This window comes from Capsicum annuum, chromosome 1 (assembly GCF_002878395.1).
Source record: "Capsicum annuum cultivar UCD-10X-F1 chromosome 1, UCD10Xv1.1, whole genome shotgun sequence".
NCBI classification, from domain to species: Eukaryota; Viridiplantae; Streptophyta; class Magnoliopsida; order Solanales; family Solanaceae; genus Capsicum; species Capsicum annuum.
Genome location: NC_061111.1, coordinates 234737799 through 234752632, shown reverse-complemented (window position 1 = coordinate 234752632; position 14834 = coordinate 234737799). Strand labels below are relative to the sequence as shown.

General features: G+C 31.1%; 1 protein-coding gene across 2 annotated transcripts; it reads right to left on the bottom strand.

Annotated features, from left to right (window-relative positions):
* Positions 1 to 1392: 1392 nt before the first annotated feature.
* On the bottom strand, positions 1393 to 7904 carry LOC107841812 (pectin acetylesterase 8). 2 transcript variants are annotated; one of them, XM_047409586.1, is made up of 12 exons: positions 7776 to 7904; positions 6935 to 7017; positions 5405 to 5534; positions 4376 to 4455; positions 4192 to 4278; positions 3783 to 3907; positions 3571 to 3631; positions 3425 to 3478; positions 2395 to 2472; positions 2178 to 2283; positions 1898 to 2043; positions 1393 to 1710 (listed from the first exon to the last, which is right to left on the bottom strand). In XM_047409586.1, exons 3-12 carry the CDS (start codon positions 5460 to 5462, stop codon positions 1618 to 1620), a joined length of 888 nt encoding a protein of 295 aa, XP_047265542.1. In that variant the 5' UTR covers positions 5463 to 5534; positions 6935 to 7017; positions 7776 to 7904; the 3' UTR covers positions 1393 to 1617. The 2 variants fall into 2 exon arrangements, with proteins under 2 accessions (XP_047265542.1, XP_016541147.2); XM_016685661.2 differs by lacking the exon at positions 7776 to 7904 and adding an exon at positions 7363 to 7688.
* Positions 7905 to 14834: the final 6930 nt, after the last annotated feature.

Sequence of the window (14834 nt, the reverse complement as noted above, 5' to 3'; positions counted from 1 at the left end):
TTGTTTGCACTTAATGGAGGTTTGAATCTGAATGGTTCAGACTTCAAACCATTAAGTGCATTTATTTTTTATTAAGGTTTTAACTCTTAATAGGTCTGAATAGGTCTTAATCATTCAGATATAGAATCAAGTCTTAATAGGTCTGAAGGAATATTCTGGTGTTGGATAATATTCACCACTCTATTCATAATCAACAATTACCACCACGAACCATCTCTGCCACCGTCACCATTGTCAACCACCTCCATTATCACAACCACCATCGACAAAAAATACCGCTACCAACCACAATTGTCAACCACTATCACACCTACTACCTCTTTTATTCTAATTATATTCACCACCACCAATACCGTCAACAACACCACTAGCAGTCAATCCCTATTACCAACCAACTCATCTATCATAACTAGCACCACCACTAACTACCACTAATACATCACAACCTCTACACATTCTTCGGCCGCCATCACCATTTTCACTAGTAATGCCACCTCTACCACTACTTCAATCAGTACCATCGTTCTAATTTATCTCTACTAACAACCATCTCCACTATCACAACAAATAACATCTCCAACTAGCACCAACACATCGTCAATCATCATGCATTCATATTTCAACCAACACAATCAACATCTTAAACTATTAACATCAAGCAACGCCACATCACAACAACCACCACCACCATCAATTGCCACCATCATAACAGTCACTACAATACCAACCATCACAATTATCACCACCAACAATATTAATCACTAACATCAATCATTGTTACCGCAACTACCACTATAAGTCATCTCCACTATCACTAACAAACATAAATGTTTTTTCTCAATCAAATACTAATAATTTTATTGTATTAAATTACATACTTTTTTAATAAATAATTAATTTTTATTTGAATTTTATTTTTTATTTTATTATGTATACAAATAAAAATTTTTTACACATTCAGATGTTGAAAAACAAATAGTCTTAATCATTCAATTTTCAGATCTAGGGACAACATCTTAATCATTCAGATTCAGACGTCTGAATCTTAAAAAAAAAAAACAAATGAAGCCTTACTCAGTAATAGTTTCATTTTTAAACTTCTTTTTTTACTTTTAATTAGATGATTTATACACAAAAATAATTAGTATGATTTGTTTCAAACCACAAATTTCAAAAGTTTTCTTTTCATTCTAAAATATCGTCTCCAATTTCAAACTACAAGTTTCAAAAAGTTTCTTTTCATTCTGAAATTTTGTCCAACTAAACACTATCAAATAAATTGAGATAAAATGAGCATGTTAAGAAATTTGAAGAGAGGGAGAATATGAGTCGGAAACTCTTTATGGGAGATACACATAAAAGGAAATTATCAAGGAATTCAATTACTTGGGGGATCAAAACACTGAAAACACTTGCAAGTTGATGGATAAATGAAGAAAACACAATGTTTCAAGTAGGATTTTGTCCACATCTATATATAAATCTCACTTCTATGATGATACAGTGTGTCAACTCAATGAATTTATCCTTCTTCAGTTATCACAATCCTCTCTATCAATTTCAAAGAAAGAGACATGTAATAATTATATATCTGATGAACTAATTATGTCATTGCCTTCACACACTTGCTTTGTCACAAGGATAAGGGCAATCAATCTGTCGAAACAGATCTCTGTCCCAAAACCAATCTCTTATTGCTTCAGCTATTGTCTGCAACAAGGAAAAACGAGCGATTTAGACTTTAATAAGTTACTAGTCTACTAACTTTAGTATTCACAAACTTTCAAATAATAAATTATTATAATATTCATCAAGTTCAAAACAACAATTATAAACAACATTATATAGGAAAGAAATATTTGAAAAAGAGTTTAATAAGTCAACTAATTAGTTTTACCTTGTTGAATAATCTAGGTGCTTTGGGACCAAACCAACGGGCTTGATTTGTTGCTTGACAATGCACAAGGAAAGAGTTAATATAATATCCTCTTGTTGAAGATGGCCCTAGGCCCTCGAATGCCTTTAAAAAGTCCAATCTGAAACCTAAAATAATTATTCAACAATTAGTACCAAAATCTGAAATTTCAAAAAATTAATTGATGAATTTTTCTGTTTCTTTTTTAAAAAATATATTGATGTACAAATAATGCATCAAAATTTTTGAAAATATTACTGACCTTGAAGAACTTTGAGTTGAGATGGTGTGCAACTGTGTATATTAGTTGTGCAGCTTTTCCAGACACCCTGAGGATCAGTACCAGGAGCCACCAAAATGTTTCTTACCTAAATTTAAAGTAAACATATAATATTCAGGAAAAAAAGGGAATAAAATGTGAAGGAAAAATTTAAAAAAATATATATTATGAAAAATTATAGTAAATCTAATAAACTGACCTGCCAAGAATCAATGGCTGAATTTATAAAGAAAAACGGCGTTTGAATTTCTTGAGCCACATTTTGAGGAAAAAAGCACTGCACCATTTAAATTTTAAAAAATCTTATATATAATTAGTTTGTTTGATAATTCATAACATATAATTACCTTGAGGAATTAAGTTCTAAAATTTAAAACTATTATTGATAAAATTTGTTATTGCCATGGAGGAATTGATTAACACGACCCCTAGCTATATATTTTGTGATAAGGAATTCCGCAATTGCTATCGTTTGGATACACATAGGATAAACACCACTCCAATATAACAATTTGCAAATCGCACTAAAGAGAACCATACTAAACAATCTTTGTATGATGATCTCGATGGAGAAAGTATGCATGGGATTAAACATAAGATCCCTGCTCAACCAACTAGGTTTAGAGCCATCAATATGGACCAGGTCCATTGGGCCGGGTCAATCCAGCCTGTAATTTGATGGAGTTGAGCTTCAATTTTTGTAGTCCATTCAAGAACATGATTTTTTAGCCCAGCCCCGGATAAGCCTGTGGCCCGTGGAGCTTGAGCAATGTGGATTGGCTAGTCCGTGGGCCGGCCTGTAAGTCAAATACATGCAACTATTTAGATTGCTTATTAGTATTGTTATTTGGTTTGAAGGATATCATGCCAAAAGTTATTTAATTAGCAATTAAGAATATTTTTTTGAGGTGTTGGAGACTTGATTAACAAGTATTAATACTATGTAATATTGTCTGATAATATTTATGTTTATTAATATTCTAAAATTAAATTATAAAATATTTAAAAAAAAAAATGGGTTGGCCTGTGAGGCCCGCGCCCATAGAGTAATGTTGTGGGCTTGGTGTTTTTTAGCCCATCATTTTAATGTGTCAGCTCGTCTGACCCGTCAAACTCAAAGCCCAAATAGACTAACCGGATGGATTGGGCCAACCCGTATTGACAGCACTAACTAGGCTATTCTTGTAGTTATTAGTTTTAGTTCTTGATATTATACTACATCCACTTACCAAACCTGGTTTCAACTTTGAAGTACATGATGGTGGCAAATTCTTGGCGGAGCCCTAAAATTAAAAATAAAATAAAATGTAAGAAAAAGAATGCATTTTTAAAAATAATACTATAGACAATGAAAAAATGCGAGAAAAAAACGTACATGTAAAGTAACAACATCATCGTAGTACTGTTCAAAATATGTGTTTCCTAAAATGTCTTTGCTGAAAATATACATATTAAACAGTTAAAATGAAGAATTAAGTCGCTGATTAAAAATAATTCTTGAACTCAAATTGTTAGAATTTAATTACCAAAAGAGAAAAATAAAATATTTATGAGAAATGAAATATAATGGGGAAGAAGAATACTTACTGGTCAATAAAATAGCCAGCATCTGAAATGCATTTAACTTTAACACTTATTGATAGTAATGCTTTGAAGTTGTCACAATGCAAGATTGTTGTCAATCCTCCTGCTGAACATCCAGAGAGGATCACCTAACATTTTTTACAAATAAAATAAAAAGATTTGGACTATAAGCTTGTTTAGTTGGGAAACAAATTATTTCAAATTTGATTATTCAAGGATTAGTTAGCTCGGGATTAATTATTTTCACCTTGAATGTGAAGTAAAAATAACTCTACAATACTCAATAAAAGTAAACAGTTCACTCATTGTCAGATCCCCTAAAAACTAGTTGTTGGTAACAATCCGTAAGAAATGAGATTAATAACTTAGAAAATAAAATCTGTTATATATATATATATCGATGTCATCGTACATTTTGAGATGTTCTCATTCCCTGGGCCAATAATTCCTCCATAATAGCTTTGAATATCCTTGCCCCTCTATAATGAAGTCCAGTACCCTGTCAAACGTGGAGTTATAATTTAAAAAAAAAAAAAACTTTAACTATTATAATTAAGAAATTAGGAGCTATGAAGAATATACTTAATATGACTAACCGGATCAATTGCTTCAACATCTCCGGTGAAGGATCCACCATCACAATATCTAACGTAAACTCTATTCCAATTGTAAAATTCTACAAATTCCAAATAATTGCAATAATTAATAAGTAAAGACATTTCTATCTTATTCGTTCATCAAAAATAATAATCAATAAATATATATATCTTTTATATATTAATGTATATAATATAATAGTGCATATTATTAGTATATTTGGATAGCGAATACAATCAGTTTTAGCAATCCAACCAAATGCATAAACTCGCCCTTAATCACTAACGGCTCATTTGGTAGAGTGTATTAAAAAAACTAATGCATGCATTAATTAATGTGTATTATTAATACCTTATTTGATATATTTTTTAGCCTATGTATAGCAAATGCAAGCATTAGTTATACACTCTATTATGTATTGAGGAGTGTATTACCAATACCTCAAAATTCATGGTATTAGTAATGCAATGAATTCTAATATATGCATTATCATGATTAAAGATGCAATTATCCCTCAAAATCTTTTCTACATCATTTCTATCATATATAGAGGGTATTTTTATATAAAAAAAATTAAAAAATAATCTACCATTCATATATTTTTAATACACCAAATCAAATACTGCATAAGAATAATGCAAGTGTAACTAACGCAAGCATAGCTAACATAAGCATTATTAATACAAGCATTACTAATACACCATATTTTACATTATTCTTATACACTCTACCAAACGACTTCTAAGTTGTATAACAACAACAACACACCTAGCTAAATCCACTAGGTGGAATCTGAAGGGAATAGGATGTACATATATCTTATTTCTATCTCGTAGACATAAAGAGAATGTTGTAGAAAGATCTCGACTCGATTAACTCATAACAAAGCAATATTAAAAATAATACATGCACAGCAGATAATAACGAAATTATAACATAGCATTCAGTCAAATGAAGCTGTATATTTACATAAAATATAAAATTATAAATAGATGTGACCCGAATTAAAAATTGAATTAGAAGAATACCTGGATTAAACTTGGAATCAGTACTCAAAATCCCATTGAACAGAAATTGGCTTGCCATTTTTGCACTAGATCCCAAATTAGTATTCTTCCGCACGAAACATTGGTTAACATGTTGGCACCATCCACCTCCCTTAAATATCCAGATTTAACAAATTTATTTATATACAATAAGTTGCTATTCTAAGATAGAAGAAACTTCACAAGAATAAATGCTATAATCAAAACTGAAATTTTATTGTTCCCTCCGTCTCAAAATAGTTGATCCAAACTGACTTGACACTTTCTTAAGAAAATATTTATCATGCGTTTATTTAATCAAATTAGTCTTATTAATTATGCTTTAAAAGTATAAATTTGAGTATATACACTTTATTTAGTCATTTCATGATTTAAAATATAATAAAAAACTCTTGATTTCATAAATAGTACATGGGGTGTGTTTGGTATGATGGAAAATATTTTCCATGGAAAATATTTTCTTAGAAAATGTTTTCCTAGAAAATAAGTTGGTTTTCTACTTATTTTCTCATGTTTGGTTGGTGAATGGAAAATATTTTCCGAAAAATATTTTATGGTGTTTGGTTGGTGAGTAGAGAATATTTTTTAGAAAAATATTTTCTAGTGTTCGATTGATGAGTGAAAAAATATTTTTTTGAAAATACTATTATCTGTTAACTAGTATATCAGTCTCTCTAGCAACTCAACAATTTGTAAGAACTAATCTAAGCATAATAAATAATATCAATATCGAATACTAAAATATTACAATCACTAAATTTAAGCAACTATTAATTAACAAATATAGGAGACACTTTTCAATATTTTGTTAGGACAATCTCAAGATACTATAATTAATAGAAATATAACAGAACGACAAACTTATTCAACCTCGTGAAACAAGTTACATCCATAACAAAATGAAATATGTAATTAACAAAAGTAACATAAGTAAGTCTTACTCTATGCATATGAAAATAACAATATATTCAACGAATTGAAAATGGAAAAAATTTGGGCTTCATTATTTTTTATTTCAAACAATGAAAAATTGAAGCAAAGCACAGTGAAAAACATTTCCGAGTAATGTAAATTTTTTAGAAATGTAAATTTTTTGAGTTATGCAAATATAAGTGTTATTGGGGTGGGAAGAGGGGTGAGGGTGAGGTTATAAGTCACATTTGTCATTTTCTGGAAAATGGCTTCCCTTGGCCATGAGGGAAGTCATTTTCCATCAAATGGTGAAAAATAAGTTATCTTGGAAAATATTTTTCTAAACTTTTGTTGCAACCAAACAAGAGAAAACCGGAAAACATTTTCTAAAAAATATTTTTCATCATACCAAACACACCCCTAAATTAAAACAAATACATTTATAAAAGGGGGTCAACTATTTTAAAATTGGAGAGTGACAAATTTCAAGGATAGACATTTGGTGTTGCAAATTAATATTTAAAGTTTTTTAATTTCATTATTATTGAAATAAATTCCATAGATATAATCATATATACAGAGTTTTATGACAAATCTAACCTCAATTGATATCACCCAATTGTTCACTCCTGTACCTGATCCTCTATCAAGATGGTATGCTGGTGGAGTTCCATCCAAGCAAACTTTAAAGTATAAACACAACATTAATAATAGATAAATAAATAAATATATACTCGGGCATGTATGTCTATATACACACATAAAAGTGAAGTTTAAATAGATAATTGGAGCAGATAGATCAATAAATAGAACGAGTTACTACTATTTATGTTTACGTATATAGAGGTGTATAAATATGCATATACACAAATGAAGAAACATTCAAGGGTTAAAAACATTAAACTGGAGGGAAAAGGGAGTTTTTTTCGAAAAAAAAAAAAAAAAAAACTGTGTACAAACACACAAATGAAAAACATTCTTCAGCCCCTCAAAAAAAAGAAAGAAAAAAAGAAGATGAAGAAAATCACCAGCTCCTTTTGCAACAGCACTCTGAAGTATAGTGATATCAACAAATTGACTTTCTGTTGTAATAAAACTCAACAAAGAAACTAAAAAAAACAAAAAAGTGGTCATCATCCTGCAATTTTATTCTCTTAATAATAATATTGCTAATGGTGGGCCGAAGAAATACATATATAGATTTTTTTTCCAAGAAAGAAAATATAAAAATACAAATTTAGATAACCTTTAAATAAAAACTTTTTTGAAATATAGCATTAACTTTTTTACTTGTTAAATAAATGAAACTATAATGAGTATTTTGACTCAAATCCTTTACAGTCAAATATTGGATTAAAGCTCCCCCCACCCCCCTATTTTCAAGCACAAACAATTATAAATAAATATCACATCTAAATAGGGTAAAAGCTTAAGTATTTACCTCAAATGGAGAAGCTACTTTTTGTGATTTCAGGTGTACATACTGCAACTTTAAATTTGAAAATATAAGATAATGCAAATCAGTTGCGTTTAACTATACCTGCCAAGGGCCAGGCTGGTGCCAAAAAAGAATAATTAAACCTGAGGTGGGCAAAGTGCATAAATATCTATTCTAAGAGCCGTCATTTAACCCTATCTATTATATAAATATATATTACTTACTAATAAAAGGGAAAGGACAAGAAAGAAGCACACATGTGGATGTCAACATGTGTGTTCAATTGTTTACTTCCTTTAACCTAGTTTGGTAGAGTGTATAAGAATAATACAAAATATAATGTATTTATAATATTTATATTAGTTATGCTTGTGTCAGTTATGCTTGGGTTAGTTATACTTATATTTTTCTAATGCAGTGTTTGGTTCAGTGTACTAAAAAAACCATGAATTACATAATTTCTAAAAAAAAAAAATTTTTTTTACAAAATACCCTCAATATATATGTTAGAAAGGATGCGAAAATTTTTTTGAGAGGTAATAGGGTCTTTAAGCAAGTTAATGCATGCTTTAGATCCATTGCATTACTAATGACATGGATTTTAAGGTATTAGTAATACACACCTTAATACACAATAGAGTGTATAACTAATGTTTGTGTTAGTTATGCATAGGGTAATAAGGTATATCAAATAAGATACTACTAATATACATTAAATTAATGCATGCATTATCATTTTAATACACTCAACCAAACGAACCCTTAATGAATAAAGTTGTTTTCGCCAGGTGGTTAAAGCTGACATTTCATGTGTGAAATCTTGAGATCAAGCCTTAATTATAGGCGGTCTCTTAAATTTAACCGTGGATTTATTGAAAATATAGGTCAACTAAATTTTGTATTTATCACTTTTTATTGTCTTTTAATTTGTGAATATTGTGGCTCTCAATAGTTGTATTTTTATTTGCATAAAAAATTTCAATTGTTAAAAAAATTTTCAAATAATTTATATATTTGCAAATGATGTGAAAGTTACTCTCTCAATAATTAAGAATTTTAAATATAAATTAAAAAATTACAATTAAAAAAAAATTATTTAACTCTCAAAATTTTATTTGTGTCAGTTATAATTTATATACACAATTCAAACTTCCAAGTTAAACATTCACTTGAAATTTGGACATAAAATTTTTAAATTTTTAAAAATAACATCTACATATTTGATCACTACGTAAATAATACGTCAAGTCACAATAATTGACAATTCAAAATATTTGAAAGATATAGATAAAAAAGTTTATGATCAAAGAAAAACTAGATGAAAGTCATAAAATTTGAAAGGTGTCACATAAATTGGAATGAAAAAAAATATTATTTTCATTTACAAATATAATTACAGTGAAATTTGTCACGACTCAAATGGTCATGAGTGACACCCACACTAATCATCATGTGGGAGAACTATTTAAACCTCGTCATACTCGATCACTTAGTCAAAATTCAAGACGAAATTATCATAAAATCAACATAATAACTATAATTCAGAGCTAATCATTGTTAGTACGGAGTCAAGCAAACTACTTATTGAAATTAGCAGGACCTAAAAGTCACCGTACAAGAACTTCTAATGCAAAAATCACGTCTAGAAAAGATATTCGAATAAAGTAAATAAAAAATATTTTATTGCCCAAAAGATGGACAAGAATAAATAGGGCGACCCATGGTAGCCTGAAGACGGAGTGTTCACCCTTAGATTGAAATCTTCTATCAAACTTTTAGAGGTGAGGTCGTGTCTGAACCTATGGAACACTTTTTGCACTCAACAAAAGAAGAGTACATGGTAGTATTAGTACAAATCTCTATGTACTGGTTGGTATCATAGGTCAACTCAATTTAATAACGTACACACAATATAAATCAAATAACAAGTAGGCAGACATCGTCACATAACAAGTATTCAATGAATCCATAATACATCAATAACAGGTCAAACAATGCTTACAAATAAGCCACAGAGTATCAACCATACTGTAAAGTCCACATAATCAATAAAAATACCATAAGTAACAGTCACGTCCTTCTAAATCTTGCAATTAGAACACCATTAGCTTGTTATATGCTTAATAACCCATACAACCTATCAATTTCAACATAAATATGTACACAAATTCTAAGGGACTTATTTTTACCCAACTAGTCATGAACCGCCGGGAACAATCTATGTTCATGTACCCTACTGGCATGGTACGCGATCCTCCATAAAAAAATAATATCAATATCATATTCATACCAGCATAGTACCGATCCTCCATAAATAATTTATCACTATCATATTCATACCGTCGTGGTACTCGATCCTCCATAAACAGGTAATATCAATATCATATCCGTACCGACATGATTCTCAATCCTCCATAACCATATTAGGTATGTTTTATCAAGTTCACACTACCTCTTAGAATACAATATGATGTACTAAGTTTAGAAGTACACTTAACGTTATAAGACAATTCCATCAAGTAAATTTTTAATAATTATTTATACACGTTTCAACAATTCAAATATCATCAAATTCAAGCATGTTCAAATATCAATCAACAAGCATTCAATTTAAGAGTATACATACAATTAAATCGAGTCTAAACTCTAATTAAACCGTAACCTACCTCAACCAAATAATTCAAATGCAAGCTAATTTGTCAAGGTCTTGTCCTTTCATAAAGTTTCTGATTATTTTAAATATGTTCAAGTGTATAATCCCCAAAAAAGTACAAAACTAATGACACTCATTTATAATGTCTTTACTCTAAAAATTTTAGACCGATAATTCAATTTCTCTGAGCCTCGAAATCGAAAGCATCATACGGGAAAATAATTACAGAATATTTGATTTCATAATAAACTAAACATGCATATTTCAATCATTGTTTTGTCCACTTACCTTAAGGAAAGTGGACAATTTGATAACATTATTATGTTGTTTTCCTCACTGTCCAGTAACGAATAATACAGCAATTCATTTTTTCCTTCTTTTACACCTTAAATTTAATCCACTAATATTTATACTATTTATTAGTGGAATCTAAGACATCAACTACAGCCTATTACTATATATAACTGAACACGTGCAATGACTACCATATAAACTTGAACATTACCTGGAACTATTCATGCCTCCCTTTTCCTTTCATTATGATTTTATTGTTATGTATATTGTAAACCCTACCCATTTTAAATTATTCTTATAACGGCCACATAAATAAATAAATTATAGTTTTGATTCATTAACTAATTAAAAATTAATTATCTAACATATGTTAAACTTCACATTGATCCTCAAAATTTTTTTGGAATCCCATAAAAATAATTAAATATATAAGTTGACTAAAAAGTACATTCTGGATCTATTGAATTCACTAAAATACTAATCCGGAGTCATCTTGATCGAATGTTGACTATGATCAAACTTTAAATTTATTAAAAACTCAATAATCCAACTAATGACTTAAATTACTTTTGAACACCTCAAGAATGAGTACTACTCATCCCATGAGCCATAATTCACGCACATAAACTACGAGAAGATACCAAATAGAAAAGATGAGAAAATTTTACTAACGATCGTGAGGGTCATTACATCAGATACCAATTAAACAACTATTCATCCCCGAACGGCCATACAAGTGACAAGAAGGGAAAATAAAGAATTACTTGAATCAACAAAAAGATGTGGATACTTGCTATGCATGTCTACTTCGATTTCTCAAGTGGCCTCTTCAACAGGACGATTCTTTCCTTAGACCTTACAGACACAATCTCCTTAGTCCTCAACTTATGGACATTTCTATCAAGAATAACAACTGATTCCTCTTCATAAGAGAGGTTTTCATCTAACAAGACTGAATACCAACGAATTATGTAGTTATCATCACCATAAAACTTCTTTAACGTAGATATATGAAAAATAGGATGAACTCCTGACAAGCTCGGAGGCAGCGCCAATTTATAGGCCACCGGCCCCACATATAGAAGAATCTCAAATGGCCCAATATTTCTAGGACTAAGCTTACCTCGCTTCCCAAAATGCATGACACCCTTCACGTGTGATACTTTGAGCAATATTTGCTCACTCTCCATGAATTGCATATCTCTCACTTTTCGATCTGTATACTCCTTCTGCCTGCTTTGAGCCGCTATAAGTTTCTCCTGGATTAACATAACCTTCTCCAACGAGTCTCTCAACAAATCAGTACCCCACGGTCTTATATCAAAAGCATCAAATCACCCAATAGGAGATCTACACCTCTTTTAATACAAAGTTTTGAATGACGTCATATCGATACCCAAATGATAACTGTTATTATATGCAAACTCAGCAAAAGGTAGAAACTGATCCCAATGACCTCTAAAATCCATCACACATGCACGAAGCATATCCTTCAATACCTAAATTGTTAGTTCGGGTTGCCCATCGGTCTGAGAGTGGAAAGTTGTACTAAGGTCCAACCTCATACCCAACTTCTCATGCAACTTCTCTCAAAAGATAAAGGTAAATTAAGTACGCCCTATCTGAGATAATAGAAATCGTCACCCAATCGAACAATCTCCTAAAGATAAATCTTAGCCAACTTCACCGAACGATAAGTTACCTGAACTAGGATAAAATGTACAGTCTTAGTCAACTTATCCACAATAACCAATATAGAATATACTTCCCCAAAGTCTTAGGAAAACCAACAACGAAATCCATAGTTATCCTCTCTCATTTCCATTCAGGAATAGGCATTCTCTGAAAAGTACCAATAGGCTTCTGAAGCTTATACTTTATCTACTGGCAACTCTAGCATTTAGCAACAAAATCAACTATATCCCGCTTCATCTGACCCCACCAATAATGTTGTCTCAAATCAAAATATATCTTAGTTGCACAAGGATGTATAGAATACTTTCGACAATGAGCCTCACCTATAATAATAGAAATCAAATCGTCAATAAGGTGCACACAAACTCTCTCGTTAATCCACAACATACCCTCACCATCAAGAATGGCCTCTTGGGCCCTACTCTACAAAACCTTATCACAAATCTTTCTTAACTTAGTATTCTCAAATTGTTTAGCCTTGATTTGATCAAAAAATGTGGACCTTACCTCTATACTAGCTAGAAATCCTTATATTTCAGTCACCTCAAGTTGTATAAACTTGTTAGCTAGATTCTGAATCTCTCTAGCCAACGGATGCCTGCTAGTATTCAAATAAGCCAAGCTACCCATACTTGCTGACTTTCTGCTCAATACATCAGCTACCACATTAGCCTTTTTCGGATGGTAGAAAATGATGATATCATAATCTTTAAGAAAATCCATTCACCTACGTTGTCTCAAATTTTAATCCCTCTGCATGAACACATACTGTAAACTGCATCTTAGAGAAAAAAAACCACACACAGCCAACTCCAAATCATGAGTTGGATAATTCCTCTAATTAGGCTTCAATTGTCTCAAAGCATAAGCAATCGCATTACTTTATTGCATCAAAACAACACCTAAATCAGAACGTGAGGCATTACAATAAATAATAAAATCCTTACCCTCTACTAGCAAGGAAAAAATAAAAGTGGTGGTCAACAAGGTCTTGAATTTTTTAAGGATCTACTCACACTCATCATACTAAATAAAAGGTACATTCTTCTGAGTCAATTACATTATATAAGTAGCAATAGAAGCAAACCTTTTCACAAACCTGCGATAATAATATGCTAACCCCACAAAGCGACAAACCTCCATCACTTAAGTAGGCCTAGCCAATTCTTAACTACTTTAATCTTTTATGGGTTTAACATCACCCCTTCCTTCGAAACCACATGCACCAAAAAGGATACAGAATCCAACCAAAATTCACACTTAGAAAACTTTACATAAAGCTTTTCCTTTTTTAACAAACCCAAAGCAACCCTTAAGTGCTTCTCATGTTCCTCTTTACTCTTAGTATAAACCAGAATATCATTAATAAAGACAATTACAAAAGAATCTAAGTAGGGTTTAAATATCCCATTCATCAAACTCATAAAAGCAGCTGGGACATTACTCAACCCAAAAGACATCACAAGAAACTCATAATGCCCAACCCTGGTTTGAAATACAATCTTAGGAATAGCATTAGGCCAAATCTTAAGTTAATCATACCCTGACCTCAAATCAATCTTAGAAAATACGGATGCATCATGTAACTGGTCAAATAAATCATCGATATGGGGAAAAGGATACTTATCGAGGATAGTAACTTTGTTCAACTGTCTGTAGTCTATACACATACAAAAACTACCATCCTTATTCTTTATAAAAAAGACAGGAGCACCCCATAGAGAGACACTCGAATGAATAAATCCCTTACTCAATAAATCCTGCAACTGAGCCTTTAGCTCTCTCAACTCAACCGGAGCCATCATACAGGGAGGAATAGAAATATTACAAGTACCCAGATCTAGATCAACATAGAAATCAATGTCACAATCTCGTGTCATGCTAGGCAAATCTGTGGGAAAAACTTCATGGAACTCACACACCATAGGAACTAACTCAATAGATGAGATCTCTACATTAGTGTCCTAGAGATATGCTAGAAAGTCTAAACAACCCCTCCCAATTAACCTCTTTGCTCGAAAAAAGGAAATAAGTTTCATTGGAGCCTCAAGTCTACCATTCCCATCACAGACACAGTCACTATCTTAACATGACAGTCTAATATAGCATGATATAGAGACAATCAACTCATACCCAAAATTATGTCAAAATCTACCCTATCTAGATTTACTAAATCTACCCAAGTTTGATACCCCATAAATATATAGAACAAGAATGATAAACCCTATTAACAATAATAGAATCACTAACAGAATAGACACGTGAATAGAAATTCAAGTAGATCACACGTCATGTCCAACCCCACAGTAAAATTGAAAGATACATATGAGAAAGTAGAGCCAGGATCAAATAATACAGTGGTCATCCAGTCACAGACAAGAATAGTACTTGTAATAACAGCGCCTGATGCCTCTTTCTTG

What these genes read in the sequence shown, in the direction of transcription:
- LOC107841812 (XM_016685661.2), bottom strand. Translation starts at nt 7,471, where the DNA reads ATGATGACCACTTTTTTGTTTTTTTTAGTTTCTTTGTTGAGTTTTATT. An exon ending in GCTGGCTATTTTATTGACCA is followed by an intron (nt 3,632 to 3,782) that starts GTAAGTATTCTT and finishes GTATATTTTCAG; the next exon opens with CAAAGACATTTTAGGAAACA. An exon ending in TCAACTCAAAGTTCTTCAAG is followed by an intron (nt 2,044 to 2,177) that starts GTCAGTAATATT and finishes TAATTATTTTAG; the next exon opens with GTTTCAGATTGGACTTTTTA.